The sequence below is a fragment of the Dipodomys spectabilis genome, unplaced genomic scaffold (assembly GCF_019054845.1).
Source record: "Dipodomys spectabilis isolate Male_0828 unplaced genomic scaffold, ASM1905484v1 ptg000024l, whole genome shotgun sequence".
Lineage (NCBI taxonomy): Eukaryota > Metazoa > Chordata > Mammalia > Rodentia > Heteromyidae > Dipodomys > Dipodomys spectabilis.
In genome coordinates this window covers 24,199,898-24,227,205 of record NW_024870701.1, presented here as the reverse complement: position 1 = coordinate 24,227,205, position 27,308 = coordinate 24,199,898, and the positions used below count along the sequence as shown (strand labels likewise).

At 45.6% G+C, this 27,308-nt stretch overlaps 1 protein-coding gene across 3 annotated transcripts in view; it reads left to right on the top strand.

Moving 5' to 3' along the window:
- Positions 1 to 27,308, top strand: part of Loxhd1 (lipoxygenase homology PLAT domains 1) — a 136,992-nt gene that overhangs the window by 105,657 nt on the left and 4,027 nt on the right. For 2 of the 3 annotated variants that reach the window (XM_042675216.1, XM_042675214.1), the window contains 8 exons: positions 1,052 to 1,260; positions 2,120 to 2,305; positions 4,679 to 4,806; positions 7,537 to 7,654; positions 9,460 to 9,634; positions 11,619 to 11,804; positions 21,373 to 21,543; positions 26,673 to 26,805. In XM_042675216.1, the coding sequence (XP_042531150.1) occupies positions 1,052 to 1,260; positions 2,120 to 2,305; positions 4,679 to 4,806; positions 7,537 to 7,654; positions 9,460 to 9,634; positions 11,619 to 11,804; positions 21,373 to 21,543; positions 26,673 to 26,805 (1,306 nt within the window). The remainder of the gene's footprint in view (positions 1 to 1,051; positions 1,261 to 2,119; positions 2,306 to 4,678; positions 4,807 to 7,536; positions 7,655 to 9,459; positions 9,635 to 11,618; positions 11,805 to 21,372; positions 21,544 to 26,672; positions 26,806 to 27,308) is intronic. The other variant, XM_042675215.1, reaches the window with a different exon arrangement.

Here is a 27,308-nt window from a genome sequence, read left to right as displayed (position 1 = left end):
TGGAGTTCCGGCCATTACACCCATATTCCAAGCAGAATGAATGGAAGGATAGGGACATAAGGGTATTTCTTCCAAGAAAGTCAGATTCAGATTTTCCCAGAAATCTACTTGGCAATAACTACTTACGTATTAGAACCACCCTATGCCAGGAGATTGGACACTGAGGGGGTACCTAGGAATCTAAGCCATATTACCAGGACATATTTTTAAATATCATTTTAATGTCATTATTAAGGTGTTGTACAGAAGGGTTATTCCATAAGTTAGGTAATGAGTACATTTCTTTTTTGGACAGTATCACAACAGGTATTTGTTGTTGTTGCTCATTTTTATGTGGTAACTGGGGCTTGAACTCAGAGCTTTTTCACTCAAGGCTCACATTCTACCACTTGGGTCAGAGCTCCACTTCCGGCTTTTTGGTAGTTAACTGGAGATAAGATTCGCATGGACTTTCTTGCCAAGGCTGGCTTTCAACTACAATCCTCAGATCTCAGCCTTTTGAGTAGCTTGGATGGCAGGCATGAGCCACTGGTGCTTGGCTCCTGAACACGTTTTTATGCTGACTAATCTGGTTTGACTCGGAAACAGATGTCTCCCCGCACTCTCCCTCACCATGTTATATATAGGATACATTTTTATTACTTCTTCCCCAGACTCCTACTTTTATGAGACCTTGCTTTTGCCAACTGTGATCAGCTTCTCAAGCATCTAACTCCCCATCTTAGTGAACAGTTATTGTTTTTACTCTTCTTTACCTCACAGGGCTAAGTACAATTAAGATAATTGGTCAGGAAAGCTTTTGGAAGCTTGACTCACCAAAGAGATGAGTACACTCTTGGGTTTTCGTGTTGATCTTCCCACTCCCTCCATCCTGGAGAGTAGATGGGCACCGCAGCGGGTGCACAGTCCATCGGGCAGGTTTCATTGTTTTGGTTGCTAAACTGGAAGCTGAGGTCAGGGCACTCTAGAGGTCATTTCCAAGTCTGCAAGGGACAGTGCCCTTGTCCTGTGACAGTGCCCTTGTCTAGCTGGGCCCCTAAATCTCTTGCAGTTATTCCTTACTATGTGTCAGTTACCACTGGGAAGCACAAGGATGCAGCTACTGACAGCCGAGCCTTCATCTTACTCATCGGGGAGGATGATGAGCGCAGCAACCGCATCTGGCTAGATTACCCTCAAGGGAAGAAGGGTTTCCGCTGCGGCTCTGTGGAGGAGTTCTATGTTGGAGGCTTAGATGTGGGCATCATCAAGAAGATAGAGGTACTGGCCTTGGGGCTTTGTAATGGTGAGCATTCTAAGGAAAGGAAAGAGCTGACCAGTACAGGAGGGCAGACAGTACAGGGCAGGCAGGAGAATGACTGGAACCCTTCAGAGCAAGAAGTAAAGGAAGATCTGGGCTCAGCCGCTTGTGAGCTGGGTGACTTCAAGTTACCCACCCACTTTGGGTCCCTATTTTCCACATACCCAAGAGAAGGGCTGCATGTTTTATTTTCTTGGGCTAACAAGTTGCCACCGATGTAGTAACTCAAAACACACAAGTGTATGATCTTTTATGGATCAGGGTGTGGATTCCTTGGGGGTACTTCTCAAGGTCTCTGGGGAGGAAAGTGTGTTAAAGCCAGGGCCACCATCTTATCTAAGGCTTCAGGGTCCTCTTCCAAGCTCACTGGTTGTTGTCTAAATCAATCATCTTAGGGGTTGTAGGACTGAGGCCTTCAGTTCCCAGGAGCGATCTACCATCCTCCTCCATGTAGCGCTTTCTAAAACCTTGCAGGGAACCTTGCAGGTCAGGAGGAGGGGAGCTCTTCTGCTTCCAGGCTTCTGGGTCTTCCATCTCTGATGTCTGGAGCCTCTTTGAGAGGGCTCACCTGACACAGGCCCACCCAGAGTCAACTTGTGATTAACACAGGTCATCTGCTTAGGGGCTGTCATTCAATCTGCAAAAATCTCCTCGCCCTCTTGGGAGGTCCTCAGGCCAAGGAGTGTCAAGCACCTTAGAGGAAAACACTGAGGATAAGAGTACACAACAACCAAGGGAACTCTGGGCAGGGAGATTTTTCTTCTGAGTTGTGTCAAGATCCTCACAGAACTTGTGTGCCCACTGCACCCATATACACAGCTGGGCCATGATGGAGCTTCCCCTGAGAGCTGCTGGCTGGTGGAAGAGCTGGGTTTGGCAGTACCAACCCAAGGCACCAAGTACACATTGCGTTGTAATTGCTGGCTCGCCAAGGACCGAGGTGATGGTGTAACCTCCCGTGTCTTTGACCTCCTGGATGCCACGGTGGTGAACATTGGGGTGAAGGTATGTGGATGTGCCTGCAGGTGGGGACCGCAGCAGAGAGGGAGAAGTGAAGGAAGTGGGAAGGTTGTCACTGGAGTGTCAGAAGCCACCACCGGCTAGTACCACTTAGCTAGGAGCCAGGAGTCCACACTATCTTTGCTTTTAGTCTGCTGCTGTGTGAGAGCTTCTGGCTCTCACAATGTAGCGAGTATTGTCTATGCCTTTATCGATGGAAAAGTCTGAAAGACAGGAACCCTGAACTCCTTTCCTTGCTCTTGGCCTTGCTAGCCAAATGACCTGGGACACATATAAATTCACAGTGCGGGCCAAGCAGGAGGGAGGCAGGATGTCTGAGTGACTGGAACCCCAGTATATATAGCCCATTGATGGGCCAAAAGCCTTCAGGTCATAATCTTCTATTTCTATGTCATCATTGTTAGACTATTAGAAGGCCCCAGCAGTGTAGGTTTGAGGCCACCCCACCAAGGTGAGAAGATGACTAGCCCTGTGTGGGTTGTGTATAGAAATCACAAGAATGAGGGGTATCTTCCCCTCTCCTGCAAGAGAGCAGAATTCCACCACACAACCAGCCTCCCCCTTCCCAGACAGATACACCGTGTCGGTGCGCATGCCATTCATGCAGGGCCTCCACCCTGACCTACTTCCCGCCCTCTAGGTGTTTGCATGTGTGCCGCCCCCTAGCACACATCACACCCTGCTCAGGGCAGCTGTGCCCCTCCCTGTCTCTAGGCCAGGAAAATCCACATCCACATCCTTGCTATTCACAGAACAAAAGAACATCGGCTTGTCACTTTACAAAGACGCACAGGGCCCTTTGGATTTGACCTTCTCCGCAGGATACTCGCTAGCAGGCCGGAATTACAGGAGACCTGCTTCTGTCTCTTTTTGGATATAGTCTGATTACATAAAGAGGGATGCAGTGGTTGTGTAAAAGGCGAGAAAGATGAACACAGAGCACAGGGGCTGGTGGAGTCACCAAAGCATTTGTTTTGACCGCTCTATTTCCTGTGTCTGTCTGGATGACAGTGAGAGAGGGTGAGGCTTCTTGTTCCCAGAAGCCTCTCTTTCTCACCCAGTGTGCCCTTGGAGAATGGTCTGCAATGTTCCTGGTAAAGTAAGAGCTCTTCATGGTGAGCCAGGAACCAGTGGCTTATACCTGTAATCTTAATTACTCAAGAGGCTGAGATCTGAGGATCAGAGTTTGAAGCCAGTTCTGGCAGTAAGGTTCCTGAGGTTCTTATCTCCAGGAAGCTGGAGGTGGAGGAGAGGCAGAGCACCAGATTTGAGCAAAAAAGCTCAGGCCTTGAGTTCAAGTCCTAGCAGCAGTGTGCGCACGCATGCGCACACACACACACACACACACACACCAGCTCTTCATACATTTCTCCACAAGTGTGTCCTGAGTTCTCTGAGGGCCAGGTCTGCACATAATACAACCTTTTAGTGCTCTAGAGAAGGTTCTAAATACTGCTAGAAAAGCACAACTTTGCACAATAATGTGACCACTATAACCCAGTCCTCCTGGGTTCTGGGATAGGACTCTATGGATGGTGGAGACAAGGTTATCTGTACAGGGGAGATGGAGCATGGCAGCAATGGGAGATTAGAGGGGCCAGAGACATTCAAAGTGGATGGACAGTCAGCCTAGCCATTCCTGTCTCTCCTGTACCCTTAGCCTTGCTAGTCTGTGGGGACTTGGTGAAAGGGAATGAAATTAAGATTCAGGACCATAAGACATTCTGGAACATTGATATGGGTGCACTCCTTGCCCAAGGCTGCCTCTCAGAGGAAGAGCAAGGTAGGGCCTCAGTGCGCATGCTCCAGTGGACAGAAGCAAAGTGAATTTAGCCCTTTGGGAACACATGGCAAAATGGTGATCTACCGTGAAAATTGGATAAACAGGCAACTATCCTACTTGAGTGGCTTGAGGTGGCATTCCCTTCAATGTCACCCCAGGGGCACTCCTCACTCAGACCTCAGGGTGTGCGCTGGCTGAAACCGGAAATGGGGCCCACACAGAACCACGGCTGCTTCCGGAGGCTGTACACGTGACAGGCCCAGAGCTGGCATTCATACCAATTGCCTGTGGCTCCCATAACTCTGCAAAGAGTGTTCCTGTTTCACCACAGGGAAGACAAAGCACAGTGAGGGACAAAGAGAGCATCCACTCAGTGTCAGCAAATGCAGCTCTGAGATTCAAATGGAGCCCTGGGTGGCTCGTGATACCACTGTCCATCACCATGCAGAGACTCAGAATGGCCAACCCTGGGCTTTGCTGACCATGGAGATCACATCTGTACAACCAGCACTTGGGAGGCAGGTTGGGGTGTTGGCATGTGAGAGGAGGCTCAGGTCATGCCCCTTTTGTGGCAGGTGCTTTATGAAATGACAGTGTGGACAGGAGATGTGGTTGGTGGGGGCACTGACTCCAACATCTTCATGACATTGTACGGCATCAACGGGAGCACAGAAGAAGTCCAGCTGGACAAGAAGAAGGCCAGGTACCCCAAGTGGGCTAGCCCTAGACCTTTCTCGTACATAGCCTTCTACCCTACCCTTCACACAACCTCACTGGGTCTGTCAAACTCCCTGCACACCAACAAAGGGGGGGTTCCAGCCACCACATCTTTGCTCCTTCTGTCTCAATTCCTTTCTTTTTCAAATCTTCTTCCTCCAGGAAGCCTTCCATGGTCATCCATAGGAACCCATGGCTATGGTCAACCCATAACAACTTTCTCCTCCTCTTCTTCCTTTGTTCGTGCAATCCTGTGCAGTCCTCAGATCATTCAACAATGTTGCTTCATTGTTCATTTCCTGGCTTTATCTATTGTCCTGTAGCAGTGGAAGCTGTTGACACTAGGGAGGCTGGGTGAAGAGTACAGACTCTTCTATGTGCTTAGAAGCAGGGCGGTCTATGTGATTAAATAAGAGAATAGATTTAACTTTTGGGTTGGTCCTAAGTTGGAAATGGGGACAACACAGGGAAACTGGCAGACCCTGCCCCAGTCCTGACCATTCTGAGCCAGTTGTGAAAGAGGCCATGTATTCCCCTAGTGCTGCAGAGGTTGTATGTCAGAGTTCAGTTTTATGCATGGCCTGCCTATTGTCCCTTTTCAGCTCAAGTCCAAAGAGTTTCCATCCACCCCCAATTCTCAGATATATTTTTCACCTAATTATCTCACACCTACAGTCTACCTTATTTTTAAGATAGCCAAGACATCATTGCTGAAGGAAGGGAGAAAGTGAGGGGAATGGGAGAAAGAGAGGGAGAGAGAGAGAGAGAGAGAGAAAGAGAGAGAGAGAGAGAGAGAGAGAGAGGGAGGGAGGGAGGGAGGGAGGGAGGGAGGGAGGGAGAGAGAGAGAGAGAGAGAGAGAGAGAGAGAGAGAGCATGCACACGTGTTTTCTGGGAGTACCAATATTTCAAAAAATGTTTCTTGAAACCCCAGTATAATAAACACAACCACACTGTAAAATGCTCCTGTTTAAGTGTTTTCTTTTTTGCATAAAGGTTGATTAGTTGATCTGGTTTGCAAGCTCAGGGCTTGCTCTTACCCAGGATGGGGTGTTTGGCTTATCTGTATATTCATGTGGTGGAATGATTTACATGTGCCCCTGGAAGACCCATTCTGAAGGTCTACATCTTTTTTACTTCCTTAAATTTTTTGGTAATACTGCAAATTGAACTCAATGCCTCATGCATGCTAGGCAGGTACTTTTACCACATGAGCCACACTCCTGCCCTGTATTTTTTGCATTGGCTATGTTTGAGGCAGGGTCTAACTTTATTCAGTCCTCCTACTTGTGCATCCCCAAATTTCCAGGAAGGACAGCCATTGTGTTTCCCACATAGCTTGGATATCAGATGTAAGCCACTGTACTTAGACACTATTTGAGATACAATGCCTGGGCTGCTCTCAAACTATAATCCACTGATCTCCACCTTCACTTACCTAGACTAACAGGCTTGAGCCACCATGCCCAGAGAGTGTCTGCATTTTGATTGGGGACTGGGCATGTGTCATTGGCACAGCCTGGTGTTGTGCAAGGTGAAACTTTCCTCAAGAAAGGCAGAGTAAGAGGGTAGAGGCTGAAATACACACATACGGAGAGAGAGAGAGAGAGAGAGAGAGAGAGAGAGAGAGAGAGAGAGAGAGAAGGAGAAAAGAGAGAGAATTAGATTTATCTGCTGTGACATTCCTTGTCAGATACTGAAACCAGGAACCAAAGGTCAACAGACACTAGCAACTAACTCAGCTAGACTCTCCCAAGCTAAGCTCCCCAAACTTGAGTAGATTTTTTCAGCTCTGTTAATCATAAATGCACACAGTGAGTTAACAAAACAGGATCATCTGTGTTTGACCATGAAGAACACAGCTAAGATGAGGAGTACTTAGCTCTCACTTGGCAGCACTGGCAAGCTTGCTTCCCACTGGCTGTGGCATACTTTTTTAAATGTGTCTTGTATCCAAGGAAGCATGACAATTGCCATTTGGCGTCATCTCTTCAGGGCCACCTGCACTTCCCCAGAGGCTTGTCAGCAGTGTCATCTGGAATCAGTCACCATTGAAGGTCGAGCTGTACAGGTGGCACCGTGGGAAGAGTAATAAAGATAGAGCATCCCTGAGATGATGAAATTATTCGGCAGAAAAAGAAAATAGTGCTAGCAACAAAAGCAACACTACCTTCTCTCTGCTACCACATTACAGTTGTCAGAAAACCTCTCAGTCTGGAGACACAGTGTTCAACTGTACATACTGCGCATAGGAAACTGGGAGAGCTACCTTTTAGACTTGGGCAGGGCATGACCTGCCCCTCCATTCATGGTAGCTCTGCTGTGCACAGAATCTCATTTGAAGCTTCTCAGATATGAAATCCTCTTTGACTTTAAAGAGGATTTCATATCCATTTGGTCTCCACAACAGCTGCATGACATTGCAGGGTGAGTGACTACAGGTAAGGAAACCCAGACCCGAGATCAAAACTGTTCCAGATGACGAGCAAATTAAATTAGAACCCAGAACCCATGGCTCAGAGCCATGTCTATCAGTGAAACCTGCTGAACCCAACCTTTGAGAAACTGCAACTGGTGTCCAAAGGTGGGCGGGTAGGGAAGTTTCTGGGAGCAGAGATGGGCCTGAGTAAAGACCCCATCTGTCTTCCCTCCTTATCCCAAATCAGGTCTCTGGCCAGAGGCGGTTTCCCTTGTTCACCCTCTTCCTCTTGCCTCCAGGTTTGAGAGGGAACAGAACGACACCTTCATCATGGAGATCCTGGACATCGCTCCTTTCACTAAGATGCGCATCCGCATCGATGGCCTGGGCAGCCGGCCAGAGTGGTTCCTGGAGAAGGTACGGTGCCTGGGCCCCGCCCGCCCTCGCAAGCCACGCCCACGTGCTCCCACACTGCCTCTCTCTGCTCCTTGGTGTACCTCATTACAAGGCAACTGTCACTTACGAGGGTTATTACATGACCCAGCTACATAATCCCATACGCTGGAATGCAGCAGATTGTAGGTTTATTTATTTGTGTCCAGTGGATCTACATGCTGCCAACAGAACACAGTATGATGTGGGTGGAGCCTGAGTTCAGAGGCCTGGCAGTGCTTCCTGGGTGATGGGAGTTGTAGGGGCTGGGAGAGAAGCTCAGGAATTGAGACAGAGAGGATACAACCTAGTGATGGGCAGGTAGGATGGTGCAAAGCTTCTGGTGACCCTGCAACCATGTAGTAGGTGGCTGCCAGCTTTTGCACCTCCTCAATCTCATCCTGCGGAGCCTGAGCCCTCCAGCAGCAGCCTGGCTCCCAGGCTCTCATCAGCATGTGCTGAGAGCAGCTTTGGGCCTGGGATGCTCAGACCTTCATATCTTTCTGCCCATCCTTCCCCCACACACATAGCGCACAGACATGCCGCACAATACACCACACACACAGTCCCAGACTGTTTCCCCTGAGGAAGAAGGCCAATTCTCCTTGTGGCCTTATTTTCACACGGAGCTGGGCCTCCACACTGCTGCTGGCCTTAACCATCTACACTCCCTCTGCAGCAGAGGAGACTCCCAGAAGCTCAGCCAATGCTGTGTTTTGATGGGAACTCGTGATATGAGGTGTTCCTGGTGTTCTCAAGCAAGGTGTGGACCCAAGTCAGAGGAGCACTGCCTGCAGCCCCCCGCCAGCCATAGCAAGGACAATAGCTCTATGACGAAGATAGCAGGGCCTCAGTAAACCTCTATGGCACGTGGCTCTGGGCTCCAACACAGTGGGCTGGTGTCAGACCTCCTTCCTTGGGCAGTGTTAGTGTCCTGTTGCCTCATGACAAAGTGCCTTGGGTGGAGGTGAGCAAGGACAAAAATTGATTTTCACACAGTTCTGGGACAGGTGAAAGGATCTATAGGATGGTCAGGGTCATGATCCTTCTGAAGGCTCTGGAAAGCGTCCGTCTCAGGCCTCCGTCCTAGCTCTGGCAGACCTGTCTGGTGGCAGTGTCGCACCGGTCTTCATGAGGCACCTCCATGAGTTTGTCTCTGTGCCAGTTACCCCTGGCATAAGGCATAAAGACTTGAGTTATATTGGATCAGGGTCACCTTAATAACCTCATCTTGACTGCTTGTACCATAGCAACCCTATTTCTAGATACAGTCATATCAGGACTGCAGGATAGGACTTCAACATACAAATTTGAGGGTGCAGTGCACAATTCTGTAACTCAAAGCCTTCTTCTCATCTCCTGGGTCAGTTTTCTCTTCTCTCATCCATCCGAAGCCATCTGTCCTGTGTCCCCTTAGGCTCTTCCTCCCTCATTTGGCCAAAAGCAGACTTTTCTTGAGCAACAATATGGTGCCCAGGTCCAGGACAATGTGGTAAACACAGGTACCCTGCTCCAGGTGTCTGAGACTGATGGTGGTTTGATAAGTCTATTTTCCTGCTAGCCAGTAAACATTTCCTATGGACATGCTCATATCTCTCAGGAAGATTTTTTAGGTGGATTTTCAATTCCCAAACCCTGTGGGGTTTACAGACACAGATCTGAAAGACACGTGGAGCAGAGGCTTCTCCAATTCTGAGTCAGAGCTAACACAGCTCTGGATCCTCAGGTGGCTGGTTTGGGTAGAGGGTGATGGGGTCAGAGAGGATATATCCACAAAGGTCCCTCTACAGGTCCTGCTGAAGAACATGAACACCGGAGACCTGACCATGTTCTACTACAGAGACTGGCTGTCCCAGCGGAAGGGCAAGAAGACCCTGGTGTGTGAGATGTGTGCTGTCATTGATGGGGAGGAGATGATGGAATGGACGTCCTACACTGTCACAGTGAAGACCAGCGACATCCTGGGTGTGTTGAATCCCCCACTTCTCACTATCTGGGCCCTCACCCTCAAATTGTGGCTCAGGACTTGAGTTCTGGTTGTTTCTATAATGTGTCACTTTCTGTTGGGACAAAACATTTCGTCCCACTGACTGACCAAATTGCTCCTCCTCTGCCCCCTCAGGGAAATGAGGAGAATGTTTGGGGGGAGGGAAGGTGGTCCATGGCTTTGAAAAGATGTAGGAGCTTGTGTCTTCTCCTCACCCAGGTGCTTGTCATCTTGGGTACATCGGTGGGTTTGGACAGTCATTACTGTGTCTTGGCAAGGACCCTCTGGGGGACCTTGCAGTTCTGGAATTCTGGTGGGATCAACACAGTGTGTATGGCAAGGCTCTGACTAATTCATGCCAGCTCAGGTACTGCTGGGGAGCTCAGATAGTGTGTCTTTTCACCTGAGATCAGGAGTGAGGCTCCTGGGGAATTTCCAGTGGTGATGCCAAAGTCAAGTTGAGAAACACAAAGAGAGCCACTGACTGACACAGAGGAGGCACTCAGAGAAAGCTCACAAGCAGAAGTACGCCACAGCCTGCCACTTCACCACAGACACAATGCCTCTGCCTCCCCCACTCGCAGGGGCCATTGCAAAGAATCCGGCAAACACATTTATACTCCTTCACACCAAGGATTAACCTGTTGGCCACAGTAGCTTATGTTTTCAACAGAGAAACCTTTAGTCAAAGGATTAGAGCTCTCACAGTCGAATCTCAGGCATAAGGGAGGTCGGGAAATCTGGTGGAGTTCCAATTGTTCACATGCTTTTCATCCCTCCTATTCCCTGGTGGATTTCCAGTAACTAATTGCTACATTCATTGGTAACAGTTGAGTGAAAAACTTCACAATGCCACTTCTTCCAGAAGCACCGATTCTGTGTGTGTGTGTGTGTGTGTGTGTGTTGTCTGTCTGTCTGTCTGTCTGTCTATTTGCTGGTCATAGGGTTTGAACTTAGAGCTTCACACCCTCATTTGACTTTTAAAAGCTTTTTTCTTTTTTTTATTATCTTTAAGTAGTTGTACAAAGGAGTTGCCATTTAATAAAGCACTTTATGAATACAATGCATTTTGATCCATATCTTGCTTTTCAACATCCTCATCCATCCTTCTTCCCCAAATGGTTCCTTCCCTCACTCTTCTTGAATTCATAGGGTATACATTGAATTCTTGACTATATCCTCTCCCCTTTTCTCCTTTTCATTTGTCTACCTCTTTCCCCTTGGCCTCACCTGCCCCTTTCGCGTACCCACTTCCTGATGTTATTCCTGATGTTTATTTCGCCTTTCTGAGGAATCACACTATTTGAGTTCTCCCTTGTATTCCTCTTTTGACATTTGTGCTCTCAGATGGCCCTCTACCTTTTGAACCAGATCTCCAGTTCTAGCTTTTGCTGATTGCCTGGGCAGGCTTTAAACCACAACCCTCAGCTCTTAGCCTCCTGAGTAGCTGAGATTATAGGTATGATCCACTAGTGCCAAGCTCAGCACTAGCTTTTTAACTGAGACCAATACCTCTGTTTGGCTTAAGTAAATGATATATAACTGTAACAGAATGTCTGTCAGAGGTAGGCCACAACCTTCCTGCTTCTTGCTCAACCTACCTTGTGCAAGAGACAGCCTGTATTATTAAAGTCAGTATACCTGGCATGGCTTTTAAATTTGGGAGCATTTCCCCAGAAATAGACACATTTTTGTACTAAAAAAACTAAAGTCATAGTTGCTATGACTACAGTTAGAGCCACAGCCTATGCAAGACACAAAGAGAAGCTGAAGCATAGAATTGGAGACCCAGGAGTTCCAGGACACATACTACCCCTTTTTGAACTACTTCTGGCCTTGTCAATTCTGAACACTGTCCCCACTCCACTCTTGGGTCCTCTGAGGTATCTAGGAGCAAGTTTAGAGCAGGAGGGCTGTGTGTGAGAGCAACTGGTACCCAATACCTCACTTATTCACCCTCAGGAGCGGGCACCGATGCTAATGTGAGCATCATCATCTTCGGGGAGAATGGAGACAGTGGGACCCTGGCTCTGAAGCAGTCGGCGAACTGGAACAAGTTTGAACGGAACAACACGGACACCTTCAACTTCTCTGACATGCTGAGCCTGGGCCACCTCTGCAAGCTGAGGGTCTGGCATGACAACAAAGGTAGCTCCCTGTCAAGGCCTAGGTGGTGAAGGGCAGCCCTTGGCTCTCTCCAGAGGTGTCTCTACCCCTTTGACCGTATGTAGACACTGCTTACTTAGCAGTGAGATGGCTGGACAAGGTTGGTGGTCACTATTCAGATGTTTCCATCAGTTTGGGAGCAGGTGTTTCTGGGCTAATGCTACAAGTAGAGCTTAGTTTCTTCTGCTTTCTCCCTGGGTGATAAGTGGCTTTTTTGAAATCTGTGAATGAATTCTACTTTTTAGTCATTAAAATTTTTAAGGGAAAACATGGTTGGGCTAAGGGCTAGGGGTATAGAGCTTGAGTAACATTTGTAAGGCCCTGAGTTCAACCCTCAGGACTGCAAGAGAATAAAGGAGAAAAGGAAGAAAAAAAAAGGGAGAGGTGGGAGGCAGGCAGGAAGAAGTGAGCTCACCAAAATCACTTCCCATGGATGTTCTATAAGGAATTCACCAATAACAGTGAACTTAAGTGTAGCTTCTTCACTGATGACTATCAGCTAAAACATAGGATAGATGCCAAGTGCGAACTTAATCTTTTAATTTCGGAGTTTATAAGGAGGACTTGGTCACATCTGTAACTGTGATGAAATTCATGTCCTCCACATTGCTTTATCATTTTTCCAGTCTTCCAGTTTCCCTATTTTATCTGACTTGGGGTCTTCAAGTTCTACTTGACATTTTAGATTGGAATGGTTTCACCAGCTTCATGCTTGCTGCTCCCCTAATTATCTTCCTTGCCGTGTGTTGGAAGCAGCCTTTGCCAAGCCACCACAGAAGGCCTGCAGCCTTTGCTCAGTCTCCCCAACCCCAGGCTCCAGAGCTTTCTGCAGGTTGTGCAGAAACCCACACAGCAACTTATGCATCTCAGTCACTGGTGAAACCCAACTCTCAGCAGCTGCCACCCACTTTCTTGAAGGGGTCAATACACTGTGAGACCAGAGGGCAGAAGGTCCCCTGCCTCTCTCCCAGTCATGCCAGAAAAGTGAATAGGGAAGAATTTCACAGTGACTAGGATGGATCTCTCTTTTTCCAGACAAGAAGATAATGTCAGGGCCACTTATAGTAGGAGCCTCTATTTTCCTAGGTTGTGTACCTTTCCTTCCAATCTAGGAAAGTAGAGACTCCTCTATTTGAGAGTGCTCCAAAACAATAGTCATATTTCAGTAACCAGAGATCCTGTTTGCTTCCAGCAACATCTAAGTTTCCTCTCTTCTTGTTTTTCTCCTCCTCCCTGGTAGGATCTCTCCTTAGATAAAACAAGCAGTCCAGGTCATTCTCTAAAGCCTGACAATCCCCCTCATTTTAATATTGGTACAAGCTGACAAACCAAGTTACAGTAGTTGTTCACAGTAAGTGTGTTGTTCTGGAGGTTTAAGTCCATGATAGATTAGCCACATTTATTTGGGCCTAGGGTGAGGCATAAACCATGGTAGAAGTACATGGCAGAGAAAAGCCACTCACATTGGGACCCAGGGAGCAAAGAAAGAAGAAGCTGGAGTCTCATTATCACTGTCAAGGGCACATCCTCAATGACATAATGAGCTCCCATCAAGCTCTACTTCTTAAAGATTCAACCACCTCTTAGTAGTACCAGCCTTTGGGGGACATTGAAGATCCAGACTATAGCAGACAATATTGAAGCCAAAATAAAAGAGAATGAGAAATCTGTGGAGAAAAGACCAACTTGGGGGAAATAAGACAAGGGAGAATCCCCAAATTTGATATGGCTGTTAGATCACAAAATGGAAAGGGAGGCTGGAGAAATTATCTCTATATTTTGTACTTGTAAATTCAAATGTGTTCTAGGAGGAGAGCCTCATCTGAAAGCCTGTCACTCTGAGGAACATCCACCATTCATGAAATCTCAAGTGGTGTCCTCATTCCACACTCCATAGTTCCTTGGACATAAATTTAGCAGTGGAAACAGGAAGCTACATGTTTTTCAAATAGCAAAGCAATTGAGACATTTAAAATGCCCATTTCTTCCTAGTGAACTCCTAGAATCCCTTGCTAAGGACTTTTGGTACATGGCCTAACACTTAAGTCAATGTAATAAAGAGAAAGGAAAGGGAGATGAATAGCATTTTGTCATTTATAAATTCAGTGGCGTAAAGCACACTATTGAATGTCTCAGAACATTCTCATAATAGATAGTGTGTGCTTGGCTAATATGTTGATCCTAACTTTTATATCCAGGATCCCCACAGTCCTGGGTTCTGCTTGGTGGTAACTGGGACACAAAACAACAAACTGTTCTTAGGCATGAAAATTAGGAAAATTAGAAAAAGTCTACAGTGGTATGCATCACAGACAAACTTATGACCCCACTCTAGACTTTCCTAACCCTTGTGACCTAACTCCCACCATGTATCCTACAGGATTATATCTACCCATCCAGCTTTCTTATGCTGAAAGTTCGCTGAAAGTTCTTATTGTCATACCTTATTTGAACACCCTTCTAGTCAGCATGTTTTTAGGTCCATTTTGTCTCCTTTACTTTATCAGCTTCATGAGTTCAGCTGTCTTGTTCTTTTCCTGGTGTCTGCCACATTATCTCTGATATTATAGGAGATATAACGCAGTTTAATAGAATTTAGTTACACTTTTCTTCCAGTCTCCTAAATCCTTCCCTGAACCTTCATACTTCTGCATTAAGGACCTCACTTTTTTCCAGAACCAATTTTGGTGTGCCTTGGTGCATTAAAAAAAAAAAAAATAGAATCCTGGCCATAAACCTAGGCTCCTAACCAAGTTCTTTAAAACCAGGTATCTCTCTTCCTAATCACTGATTGTGCACACATCAGTGTATTTCTCAGTTGTCTTGATGCATTTTTCCACTGTGCAAAAACCTCACAGCCAATTAGTTGATTCCTTCTATCCCATCATTGTCAAAATGCTGCAAGAGGAGGAAGGCTGATCAGCACCATGGTCAGTTCCATGCATTTAGCTGCTAGATTCTCCGAAGAGCTTGACACTTACTACATGGCTACCATGGATATCAAAAACTGTCTAACGACCTTGGCTCCATGTGGCTCTGAAACATAAAGAAATTCCAAGTCATTAATATGACTTATGAGCAGACAAGTGGGCTTTCTCATCTTGAGCCAAACTTTGAGTATGAAAGCAGGATCTTATCATTGGTAGATCTTGAGGCTCAACAAGGAAAAGAAGATTTCTGAGTCCTTACTGGGCTTCCATAGTTGAGATAGTAGGGTCAGGAGAGGAGTAGAGAATTTGGGGTCCTAACTTCCTTTTTATAGTAACTTCCAGGGGTGGAAATTTAGATGTTAATATAAGCTGAGGCAACGTGTCTTTAAAGCTGTCTCTTTGCCACATTTTCTTTATATTTAATTCATAATTTTTCTAGCTACATTATTCTTTTCCTTGCATAGAAATTTATGAGGACAAATAATTTTTGTTTGAGAATCTTCCAGGAAAAGGTTAGGATTCCTGAACAAATATCATAGAAGTCACGAGTTAACTTAAGTCATGGCGATATTCTTTGCCTGAGCCTACACTTTCAATATTTCTTGCTGTTGCTGCTTGTTGAACCAGTGGTGCTTTTATGAAAAAAAATTAATCATGTACAAATGTGAAGGAAATAGTAAAATGAACTCCCACTTACCTATCCCCCAAGTTCAACAACCATTATGTTTTATCACATCAGCTTTAACCTTTTCCATTTTTCTTTTGGTTGCTGAAGGATATGAACTCAAATCCTAAATTTTGTGTCATTTCACCCTACACATATTTATTATGGTTCTCTTTTTATTTTACTTGTTTGTGCTGGCCTAAGCACTTTCCCTTAGCTTTTTGCTTCAAAGCTAGCACTCTACTCCTTGAACCACAGTTCCACTTCTGGCTTTTGGGGGGTGTTCAGTTGGAGATAAAAGTCTCACAGACTTTCCTGCCCTGGCTGGCTTCAAATCGTGTTCTTCAGAACTCAGCCTCCTGAGTGACTAGGATTACAGGCATAAGCCACAAGCACTCAGTTTATGCTTCTCTTTTTAAACAGACATTTTCTTACAAAATTACACCACCATTATTACAGAGAACCATAATGTCTTTGTATTATTTAACTTGTACTTCATAAAAATTTCTGCAATATTTGTGATAAAGTACATGCCCTCAGTCTGTGTACTTCATACACAGGAAATGTGTGCATTTCTTCAGTGCTGTATACTGTAATGATGTGATAGGAAGTATACAGAAGTCTTATTCTTACCAACTCTAAGATCAATAGCTGGATTTAGCAGCTGCCAGCCTGATTGCTCCATTGTAAGTTTCCTTCATAACTCTTCATCTAATGTTTCATCCAGTAATGATCAATTAGTTACAAATGCAATTTTACAATTCTGTCATTTCTTATCCACTTACTAACTGGAATTTTTCTTTTAAAAATTGTTCCTGAGGTTATTTGGTTACCATGAAATATAGTTCAAAGAAGAAAATCAAGATGATTAATTATTCACTTTAATTCCAATTATCCAGATAGCATTTATAATACTGAGCAAATTATAACCAGACTGTTTACTTTCTAATTCATCCTGCTCTTCGTGCTTTTTTTGTGGTTAAATTAAAACTCTGGTGAGTAAAAACAGCCTTTTAACCACAAAATGAGTTGGTATGCTTTATTTCTTGTAGTGTAAGTTCAGAAAAATAAAAAGGACATCAAAAAATATCCATTTTAATCCTCAAGTTGTACAAGTGAGAGTATTGAGGTATGGGGATATTATTATATTTTCAGTTAGGAGCATTGTAGAGACTGGAACCCAGGTCTGCCAAATCCCAAAGGCTTATTCAAGCTGCCTCTTAGGAAATGTACCTAGGAAAGTGTTTTTCGAAATACAAAGAGTCAGATTCTTATATTCTTTCATAACTAGGGCTTCATACTATCCACTGATCTTTTCTTTTGTTCTAAGTTTGGCTGGGGATTAAATGTAGGGTTTATTACATATTAGGCCTGAGCTTTATCACTTGAGCTATGCTCATGACCCTGTTAGGTCTTTCTATTGTCTGGTTTGTTTGTTAAATAAGGTCTTGCTAACTTTACTCGGGCTGTCCTTCAACTTGTGATTCTCTTGACTCTGCCTCCCAAGTAGGTGAAATTACAGGTATGTACTATCACACTTGGCCCATCCATTTATCTTGTTGAAGAAATGTAAGTCACCCAGTTGGACCCTTAGCTTGCCAAAGTACATTTTATTATTTTATTTTTTGGTCCGGTCGTGGGGCCTGAACTCTGGGCCTGGGTGCTGTCCCTCAGTTCTTCAGCTCAAGGCTAGCACTCTACCACCTGAGCCACAGCACCACTTCCAGTTTTTTCTTTTTTGCTTATGTGGTGCTGAGGAATCGAACCCAGGGCCTCGTGCATGCAAGGCAAGCGCTCTACCACTGAGCCACCTTCCCAGCCCGCCAAAGTACATTTTAAATGATATTATTTTTCATTTCATTTGGTAAAGTAAATTTCTCTACCTGGGATAAATCTCTATGGCTTGTACTGGAACAAAAAAAAATTGACAGCTCTCATTTAACTTATTACTTCTATTTTCATTGAATGCTAAGTGCATATCCCTACAATACAGTTAACAGGTCAGAAGAGACCATTCCTATTCCCTATAACCTAACTGGAAAAGTCAGACATGCGTGCAAAAAGTGTCATAAAAGAGTTTGGGTGCAGATGTGGACTCAGTAGCAAAGGTTTCCTAAGATCTCTGTGCTTGTGACTGAGACAGTACACACGGAGGAAACAATGTGGGTCTGGAGATCCCAGAGGGCCTCATGGAGGAGCTAGGAGCTGAGCTGTCAAGAGAATAGGTTAGCATAGAGCCATATAAGGAAGAAGAAAATGCCATCTTGTTTGGATAAAAGATTTGATGACATTCTTCCTTACTGATTGGAATCAAGGGGAAGCAGGCTCCAAATATATAAATACAGAGTTGCAGACACAAAGCCTTTTATCCCACTAGGTATGGAAAGCCACTGGGCATCCACAGATGGTATACTGAAATCCAAGGGCATACTGCTGCCAGCCTCACTGCCATTTGATCTATCATCTCCTACTTGGAAAGATTGGGACCCCATGGTGGCTCAGGGTTTCTATGGCTTTTTTGGAAGTAAATTTTAGGACAATCAATTCTACTGGGACAGGCTATTCCTTTCATGTAGGGCTGTAAATTACCACCCCCCAAAAAACTACCATCACCATCTTTCTTCTTCATTCTTCCCTATTCAGTCTTAGTGCACACTTGTACCATAATAAGCATTTATTGCTTAACATGCTGAGCACTGCTGTAAGCATGCAAGCCCTGGAATATGGTGATGGATAGATCAGACAAACTTCTTGATCTCGTGGGGTTTACAACTTAGAAGATGGAGACAAGACAGACAATACAATATACAAGGAAATAAAATTGAAATGATTTCAGATTGTCAAGTGAGTATATGGTGATTGATAGCAAGTAATTGGGAATGAGGAAACTCCTGTAAATAGAGCCATTAATAAGGACTTTCCCAACAATAGAACACTTGATCTAACACTTCAATGACAAGATAGCACAGGCATTTAGGACCCAGGGAGAATCACTCCAGACAGAACAGTAAATGCAAACTATGTTTTCCCAGAAAAACATAGTTCGGAAGTTCAGTGTAGGTAGACTATAGGAAGTGAATTATAAATATTATGGAATGAGATGAAAGGGGCAGAAGCAGGTTAGAGCATACAATTCATACAGTTCTTGGTGAGCACTTTGTGTTTTACTGTGAGAGTGGTTAGAAGTCACTGAGGACTTTTTATGGAGAAGGGACAATGTCTGCTTCATGATTTTCAAAGATCACTATGTTGCACATGGAAGGATATTAATCATAGCACTTTGTGCAGGATCAAAAGTCTGGAGAATAGCTAGCTCTCCATCACCAGGGACAAGGTAAACAATGTGTTCTGTATCCATACAACGGAACACTAGGCTGGTAGGATGAACAATGGATAGACATCTTTATTCTGATACTCATTGTCAGTGCGTGCAAAGGCAGAGTGACACGCAGTGTTTGATATCTTTGAGTTAAAAGAATAAAGGAGGCTTCTAAAGAAATTCTCCTAACAGCCATTTCAGATGGTATTCTATTGGTTCACCAGCTTCAGGTATAATGGCTACTATCCAGCTAGTGCTGTCTGCAAAGTTAACCAGGCTGTAATTGCAGGTCTGTATACTGTCCTGCTGTTTTCACTAGCAAACTTCTAGCGACATCACTCTGTCCAGAACTGCCACCTGCATACTGGATAGGTTCTTAGTGGGAGATACTTAGGATAAAAACCTGTCAGTCATACCCAAACCTTCTCACACAGGCCAACGTAATCAGCAGAGAGCACAACACAGGATCAGTTTTAACTGGAAAAAATAATTGGGTATGGGATAAGACCACACCCACACCCACACCCACACCCCCCCCCCCCCACACACACACACACACACACACACACGCGCACACACACACACACACGCACACACACACACACACACACATGCGCACACACACACACACACACACTGGGTGAGACTAGAACACTGGATGGTGGGAGAAGGACGAAGAAACTCTTCTACTGTACATCTTGCAATACAGCCAAAGTAGATCTTTTACTCTGCCTTCTCTTTACCTGCCTCTCCCTTTCTGTTCCACTCGAAGTTTTTGAGAAAACGCCTTATCTGAATCCTTTTCAGACTGAACATGCTAAGGCCTGCTAAGGACTTTAATCAGTTCCATGATATGATCAGGAAGCATCCCTAATAGCAGCCAATTTGCAGACTTACAGCTCGGAATGGCCCTGATGTAGAAAAAATGAAAAAGCTTTATTGAGTTATAAAACAAGCCTGCAGATAAATGAACTCACTACTCTAGATGTAGAGTCGTGTTCTGAAATTTATCTTGATTGTTTTAGCATTCACTGTTTTCCCCTTCAGTAAAGCTCTATGTTTACCAAAAAGAAGAAAAGAAAGAAGTGCTTTTAAAATGTGGCATAATGTTAATCCTAACCAGGAGCCTTCGTATCTGCTTCCCACAGTGTGAGTGGTTATAAGTGTGTGTCCAAATTTGTGTGCCTCTGGGTGAGGAAAGGCTCTTGAGACCAGAGACAGAACCTCTCTGTAGTTGTTGGGCAGTGGCTGATCCTAGAGGAAGGATGTTTTTATGGAGATGGGGGGGTATGAGAAGACAAGGAATGGGAGTAGACTCCTTCTGTGTGTTCTTTGTGAGGGGAACCTTGTGGACACATTGTGTACAGCAAATACCATCACGGTAACTCACCAGAGCACTAGGATTCCCCCTATGAGGGGCTTATTTTGGTATTTGGAGTTCTCAAGGACTTTGAAGAGTGGAGAGTAATGGAAGTCACGCACAGTGTAAAGAACACGCTGCTGTCACAGTAAGTGCACATCGGTTCACACTTGCTAGCTCGGCTATGGTGGGAACACTGCAGAGGGAATCCCTGCCAATTACAACTAAGCTACTCTGTGCTCACGATCAGGCCAAGACTTGTCAAATTTAGCAACACACCCTAACAAAACAGCAGCTTCTATGGTTGTTGAATGGCTCAGCCAAAGACCTCAAAGTCATAACATATTCCTTCCTTCAGCATTCATTGAGAAAGTACGCATCTGGTGATCACAAGCTAGTCATTCGAGGGAAAGCAACATCCAGTAAGATCAGTCCCTGTCCTCCAGTGCCTCTAGCCTGAGGAGAAGACAAGGACAAGACAGGCTGGTCAGAGGGTAGCCAGGAAGATGCAGGGTGCTTTGGGGGTGGAGGAGAGCACCAGATATAGGCCCAGGAAGCAATCGGAGACATCAGTGGGTGCTTTCTGGAGGAGCTGGCACCTGAACTAACTCTGGAAGGATCATGAGCATGAGCTTGTGAAAACCAGTGTTAAAAGATGATAGAAGTCACTCTTCAGCATTGGGAGTGCCACAAAGGTCTGTTTCTTGGATCAGTGCTGTTGTGAGCCAAATGCAAGCTACCCTTTCCTTGTAAAGCATCTGTGTGTTGGAAAGGCTTTCATTGGGGGAAAAATTGCAGTAAGAAACTAACACAGTTTCTTGAGACATGCAAACTCTTAACCAACCCTCTTAGGGTCCATGAAAGAATGTTACAAAAAGAACTGAATCCTACTGTGTGCTGGTGATTCATGCCTCTAATCCTAGCTACCCAGAAGGCTAAAATCTTAGGATAGTGTTTCAAAGTCATCCCCAGCAGGAAAGTCCATAAGACTCTTAATCTACAATTAACCAGCAAAAAGCTGGAAGTGGAGCCATTGCTCAAGTGGTAGAACATCAACCTTGAGCAAAAAAGCAAAGGGACAGTGAGAGCCCTGGGCTGGAGAAACCCTCAAGAAATAGCTAATCCAGTGGATCCGTTCATCAACAGAAAGGCCCACACAGGACAGGGTCTTTGTCCAGTGCCCCATATTGGGACAAAGCCCCACACTGGATGGGAGGTCTGGATGGGAGAGACCGCACCCTCTACTTCCTTTATATCCCACCCTGTCTCTTCCTCAGGAATATTTCCTGGCTGGCACCTGAGCTATGTTGATGTGAAGGACAACTCCCGAGATGAGACCTTCCGCTTCCAATGCGACTGCTGGCTCTCCAAGAGTGAGGGTGACAGGCAGACGGTCCGTGACTTTGCGTGTGCCAACAATGCGATCCGGGAGGAGCTGGAGGAGACCAGTATGTGGCGAGAAGGCATGGGTCCAGCCTAGCTGTGATGCCTGGGCTAACTCTTCTAGTTGAAGGAGGAGGGCTGGCTGAGGCAGAGGTGGGAATGAGAAGACCCTGGCACAGTTTCAGCTTGAGGGAAACTCTTTGTGGAGATGCCTGAGTAGAAATTCAGACAACTTAAAATATTGATGCCAATACTCACAGCTTTGAGTCATAGGTCTAACTAGGTAACAAGAAAACTTTGCACCTGACTCTTGTGCTGGGCAGGACAATGCAGCACAGTGTGATGCCTTCTCTGGCTTATTCTTATATCATGGACTAAGTTCAATTGATGTTTTTAGTGATAGCTACCAACCTAGCCTTCCTAGAAAGAGAAGTGGGGGAGCAAGGAACTCCACCAGCCACTCTCCCTTCCGCCCTTCCTTAAGAGATACTTTTAAAAAGGAGTAATTGACCCCTAAGGTGATGGCCATTAAGGCCTAGGGAGATGTGACTAAATACACAGGGCAGGTTCTGGGTCCAACTAATTAGAAGGAGGTTCATCAAAAACAGAACCTGGTATAAAGAAAGAATTTATTGGTTATTAAGGCAATACTAAACGCACCAGGAGGCAGTCCTTCGAATCTCAGTGTCTTCCTCACTTCTGCAATAGATAGTCCAGTGTGGGTGTTTGGTGGGAGGCCTTGCATGGTGTGACTTAGAGACCCAAGCTCTTTCCATCTGTGTCTCTGCCATTTCCAACACGTGTCTTGCACATTTCTTCTTTCTTTCTTTCTTTCTTTCTTTTACTCTTTCTCTCTTTCTTTCTCTCTTTCTCTTTCTTTCCTTCTCTCTTCCTTTCTCTTTCTCTTTTTCTTTCTTTCTTTCTCTTTCTCTTTCTTTCTGTTTTCTCTTTTCTTTTCTCTTTTTCTCTTTCTTTCTCTTTCCTTCTCTCTTTCTCTTTCTTTCTTTTTTCTTTCTTTCTTTTTCTCTTTCTTTCTCTTTCTTTCTCTCTCTCCTTCCTTCCTTCCATCTTTCTTTCTTTCTTCCTTCCTTCCTCCCTCCAATCCTGCCTCCCTTCTCCCTCCCTCCTTCCTTCCTTCCTTCCTTCCTTTCTTCCTTCCTTCCTTCCCTCCTTCCTTCCTTCCTTCCTTCCCTCATTTCTTTCTTCCTTTCTTTTGCTGGTCTTGGGGCTAGAAATCTGAGCCTGGACACTGTTCCTGAGCTTCTTTTGCTCAAGGCAAGCACTCTACCACTTGAGCCACAGTGTTACTTACAACTTTTTTGTGTAGTTTATTGGAGATAGAGTCTCATGTAGTTTCCTTCCCAGGCTGACTTTGAATCGTGATCCTCATATCCCAGCCTCCTTAGTTACTAGGATTACAGGTGTGAACTACCAGAGACCAGCTGGCTTGCACATTTCTTGCAGAAAGGAAAAGAGCCTGAAGGCCCTCCACTACTTCTTATCACATTAACCACATCCTATTGGTGAGGGCTAGTCAAGTGTCTCTAACAGAGGCAAAGACACCTGGGAACTATAGACTCTGGGTGGGTAGGTAGGCCCTTCATGGAGACTGCTTCACACAGAAGATTAATTGTGCATCTTTGATGGAAAGCCATCTGTCCATCTCTGCTAGGCCATGCAAACTGCTTAATGATGAAATTGGCTGTTTTGAGAGGTAGTGAGTACTATGTGTTTGGAAGCATTCAAATGATGGTCAACCACCCATTTATGGAGTTTCCTAAAGGGAGAATACCCTGACTCAGACGATGTGCTCCCAGTTTGTTTAATTGCTCTTTCTTAGGAGGGACTGGGTTCTAGGTTTTGTTTGGATGCTTTGAGCACCCATAGCTCTTGTGACCACAGAGCCTTATGACCTCTACAGAGATAGAACATTTATTATCCTCTTTACACTATGGGGCTTGGGACTTAGTAGGGACTCAAAGAATCGGTGCTCAGTGAATAGGAGACAATGTAGCACTTTACCTAGGACCTCTGATTAGAGGGAGAAGTTTAAGACCCTCACACAGGAGCTAAGTGAGCAACAGAGGCTCCTTAGGCCACTGGTGTTCTGAGAAGGAAAGATCTGTAAGGCTTGGAGCAAAACTGCTGAATGTCTTCCTGTGATTTCCAAACAGCAGAACAGCTGTACCTCTGCAGAGACCTGCTGGATTCAGGTTGCTAAAGGGAGGATAGTTCTGTAAGTGTGGGAAACAGGAGGGCAGGGGCACAGAGCCACCATTGATTCAAGCTGACAAGAGGCACCATTGCATCCCCAGCAAAGCCCATAACTCATAGGTTCCATACTTGAGTTCTCAGCAGGAGACTTGCTCTGAGGGTGTCATGGACTAACTATGATCTCAATCCTCAGCTACCTGTGTACCTAGACATGCCTCTTCTGACCTTACAGGACACATTAGCCTGTAAGCACAAGCCCTACCTTGTGCTTGAAAAGTGCTTGTATGTGTGTGAAGGCTTTCCATCCTGTGGTCTCCTAAGGCCCTCAAAACCCATGCCCACCATGACAACTCCTGTGTTATGAATAGGAAAAGACAGGGGAAAAGGAGGAGAAACCCAGATAGGTCAAATCAGCAATTGAGGTCTGCTGCATAGCACCAGGTCTTTATTGGGCCTGGCTAGTACTCCAGACTGATGGATTGCTCCATCCTGTTTAGCCTCCTGTTCCCAGCCTTCATCGCCAGCACTTACCATCCTAGAAGCAGCTCAAAGCCCTCTGTAAGCATTTGTCTTTGCAGGAGATTCTGAGGTACAGCCAAAGCAGAGAGTCATTGGCAAAGCTTATATATAATCCCAGTGCTTGAACCTATGGAGACTCTGCTGTAATCCATCCAGAGTTAGGACTGGACAGCATGATAATGTGCTATGTTTCTACTTGTGCAGGTGCATGTGCGTGCATGCACACACACATGCACACACACGAGGCCCAAACATCACTCTTGTGATATTCCCCAGCTGATTTAGCAACTCCCCCCCCCCCTTACAGCCCTTCCTTCCCTTTCCCTCATGAGTCTTTTAGGACTACTCTGTCAGCCTTATCTGCTACATGTTCAGCCCCGATGAAGTCTGGCTTTCTGGCCAGTCCCCAGAGACAGAGCACTCATAGCTGCCACAGGCAATTTTCTTAGAGAATCCATCTCCACACGTGTGTTTACAAAGCATCTCTCCTTTGTTAGTCTCAATAGAGTCAAACAGAAACTTTCAGGAATTACTAAGATCCTTGGTTTCACATGCCTGAAACCCAAATCTGTGCTGGCCTCAGAGAATATATTGTTTTCTAGAGCTTAGAAGCTTTAGGTGGCTCTGTCTCAGATTTTGCTGTCTCCAGAGGCTCCAATGATTTCAGTGTGTCTCTGTCTCTCATTTCTTCTCAGTTCCACTTCTCCCCAGCCCAGCACATTAACTTCCTTTTAGTAGAAATTTTCCCAAAATCACAGGAAGATAGTTGCTGGTAGCACAAATTTCTTTGCTGGCAAATTACCAACACACTTAGAGCTGAATAACCTCAAGAGCAGAGGAAACCGTCTCCATGAGGAGGATGCTAATTGACCAGGCCTAGACTTCTTAGACCATTCCAGCCACATGGTAGGAGCTCTCCAGTCTCCAAAAGAATCCTATTAAGAGGAGTGATAGGGGCTGGGAATGCTTGCCTAGCATGCATGAAGCCCTGGGATTGATTGCTTAGTACCACATAAACAGAAAAGGCTGGAAGTGGCACTGTGACTCAAGTGTAGAGTACTAACCTTGAGCAAAAGCTCAGGGACAGTGCCCAGGCCCTGAGTTCAGGCCCCAGGACTGTCAAGAAAAAAAGGAGACAGTAAACTGTGGATGCCCACCAGAAGCCCATCTCTTCCTCTTCTGTTCTTCCTTTGGTCTTCTTGTCTCAAGACTACCCACCTGTTTATTCTGCAGTATTGTAGTGTTTTTGCTCATGTTTATCCATCCCACTAGAGAATATTCCATCTCTTGCTGATTTTAACCATAGCTCTTCTTCAAGGCCAAGCTCAACTGTGACTTCCTTCATGAGGTTTCTTGTGATTAGTTCAGTCAATAACTGTTTATGGAAGGTCTACAATGTAGTGGACATTTGGGGGTCTATTAGTGAACAAAATAAAGCCCCCTACCATTATGGTGCTTACACTTAAATAGGATGGAGAGGTGCAGTAAACAATAAAATGAACATAAACATATGGTAGAGAATTTTAGGTGGTGACAAGGACAAATAGAGTTAGGCAGACCAGAAATGCAAGGGGACGCAGGTTGTGATTTTTAACTAGAGTTTGGGGAAAATATCTCCCCCAAACTGACAATTGACTAAGGAGAAAGAGGTGAGGGCTGATCCTAGCCACACTGGAGTGGAGGGAACATTCCAGGCAAAGCAAAGAACTACTTCAGAGCACTTAGGCAAAAGTAATCAGACACAAAGCTGGAAACTGCTAGAGAAAATCTACTAGAAACTGACATGGGAGAGGTCATGGGAGTCTGGCTCTTTTCTTACCTCTTGAAACTTCCATTCTTTGCCTTGAGCTTTTCACATTCCAGGGGCCAAGCATTTGTGCTTGGGGCAGAAAGGGAACTCTGGAGTGATCAGAATCTGGTCCTTCTGACCCTTGACCCCTGCTGGAGGAAGGATGGTGCAAAGATGACAGTGTAGACATTCTGAGCAGAGTGGCCAAACAGGGAGGTTGCTGAGAGGCAGATAGGGTGGGGCTTTCTGAGGTCTCTGACTTTCAGGGTCTCTCCCTTCTGCTTTCCATAGCTGGGCCTGCCTCTCCTCCCTTCTATTCTCCACGTATAATTCATATACTATGTCTTGAAAAATAGTGTAGCTCTGAGAGCCAGACCCCAGCATCTCCCAAGAACTCACCCCCACCGCCTGCTTCATTCTCTATGGCTCTCACTTTCCATATTCTTGGGCAAGGAAGTTGCTACTATGAATAAAATGGGAAGAATTGCTCTAGCTCCGGAATTGGCAGCTCTGCTCACAGGTCTGGATCGTGGCAAAGCTAACTTGCCTCCCAACCCCCAAAGGCTGTCACCTAAGACCCACTGAAAGGCCCGGAGGGAATAGCTGTATGTTCCTGGTGGTGAGTGGCTGCTTCCTCCCCCTGCTAACCCTCTCCCATCTCCTCCTTTGCAGCCTATGAGATTGTCATAGAAACGGGCAATGGAGGTGAAACCAGGGAGAATGTCTGGCTCATCCTGGAGGGCAGGAAGAACCGATCCAAAGAGTTCCTTGTGGAAAATTCTTCCAGACAGCGAGCCTTTAGGAAGTAAGGAAGGAAATGTCCACAGGGGAGTGAGGGTGGGGTGGTAAGTGGGGGAACTCCCTAAATCTTCTCCTTGGACAAACCGTAAGTAGACAAATGGGCATAACTAGCAATTGCTTTATTGCGTCCTTCCTGTGTACTGTTCCATGCTACCTACTGCAAACACCATTCCACATCCAAGTAGACATGGCACTCACTTCCCACATTCCCCAGGCCACCTCAGCTGCCACCTTATCGCTGAACTGGTTACATAGCCTCCCCTTCCCCCTTAATCCCCTGTCTTAGTCCAGACAGGATGTCCTACCAAGAGATCATAGATAAGTGGCTTCTAAATAGAGAAAGCTTGCTTCTCACAGTACTGGAAACTGGGCATCTAAGACTAAGGATTCAGCGCTCCAAGATTGTGTCTTGTGAGGGTCTGGCTCCTGGTTCAAAGACAGCCATCCTCTCTCTTGTGTCCTCACAGTAGAAAGGGTTAGGGAGGGAGCGCTCTGGGACCTCCTGAA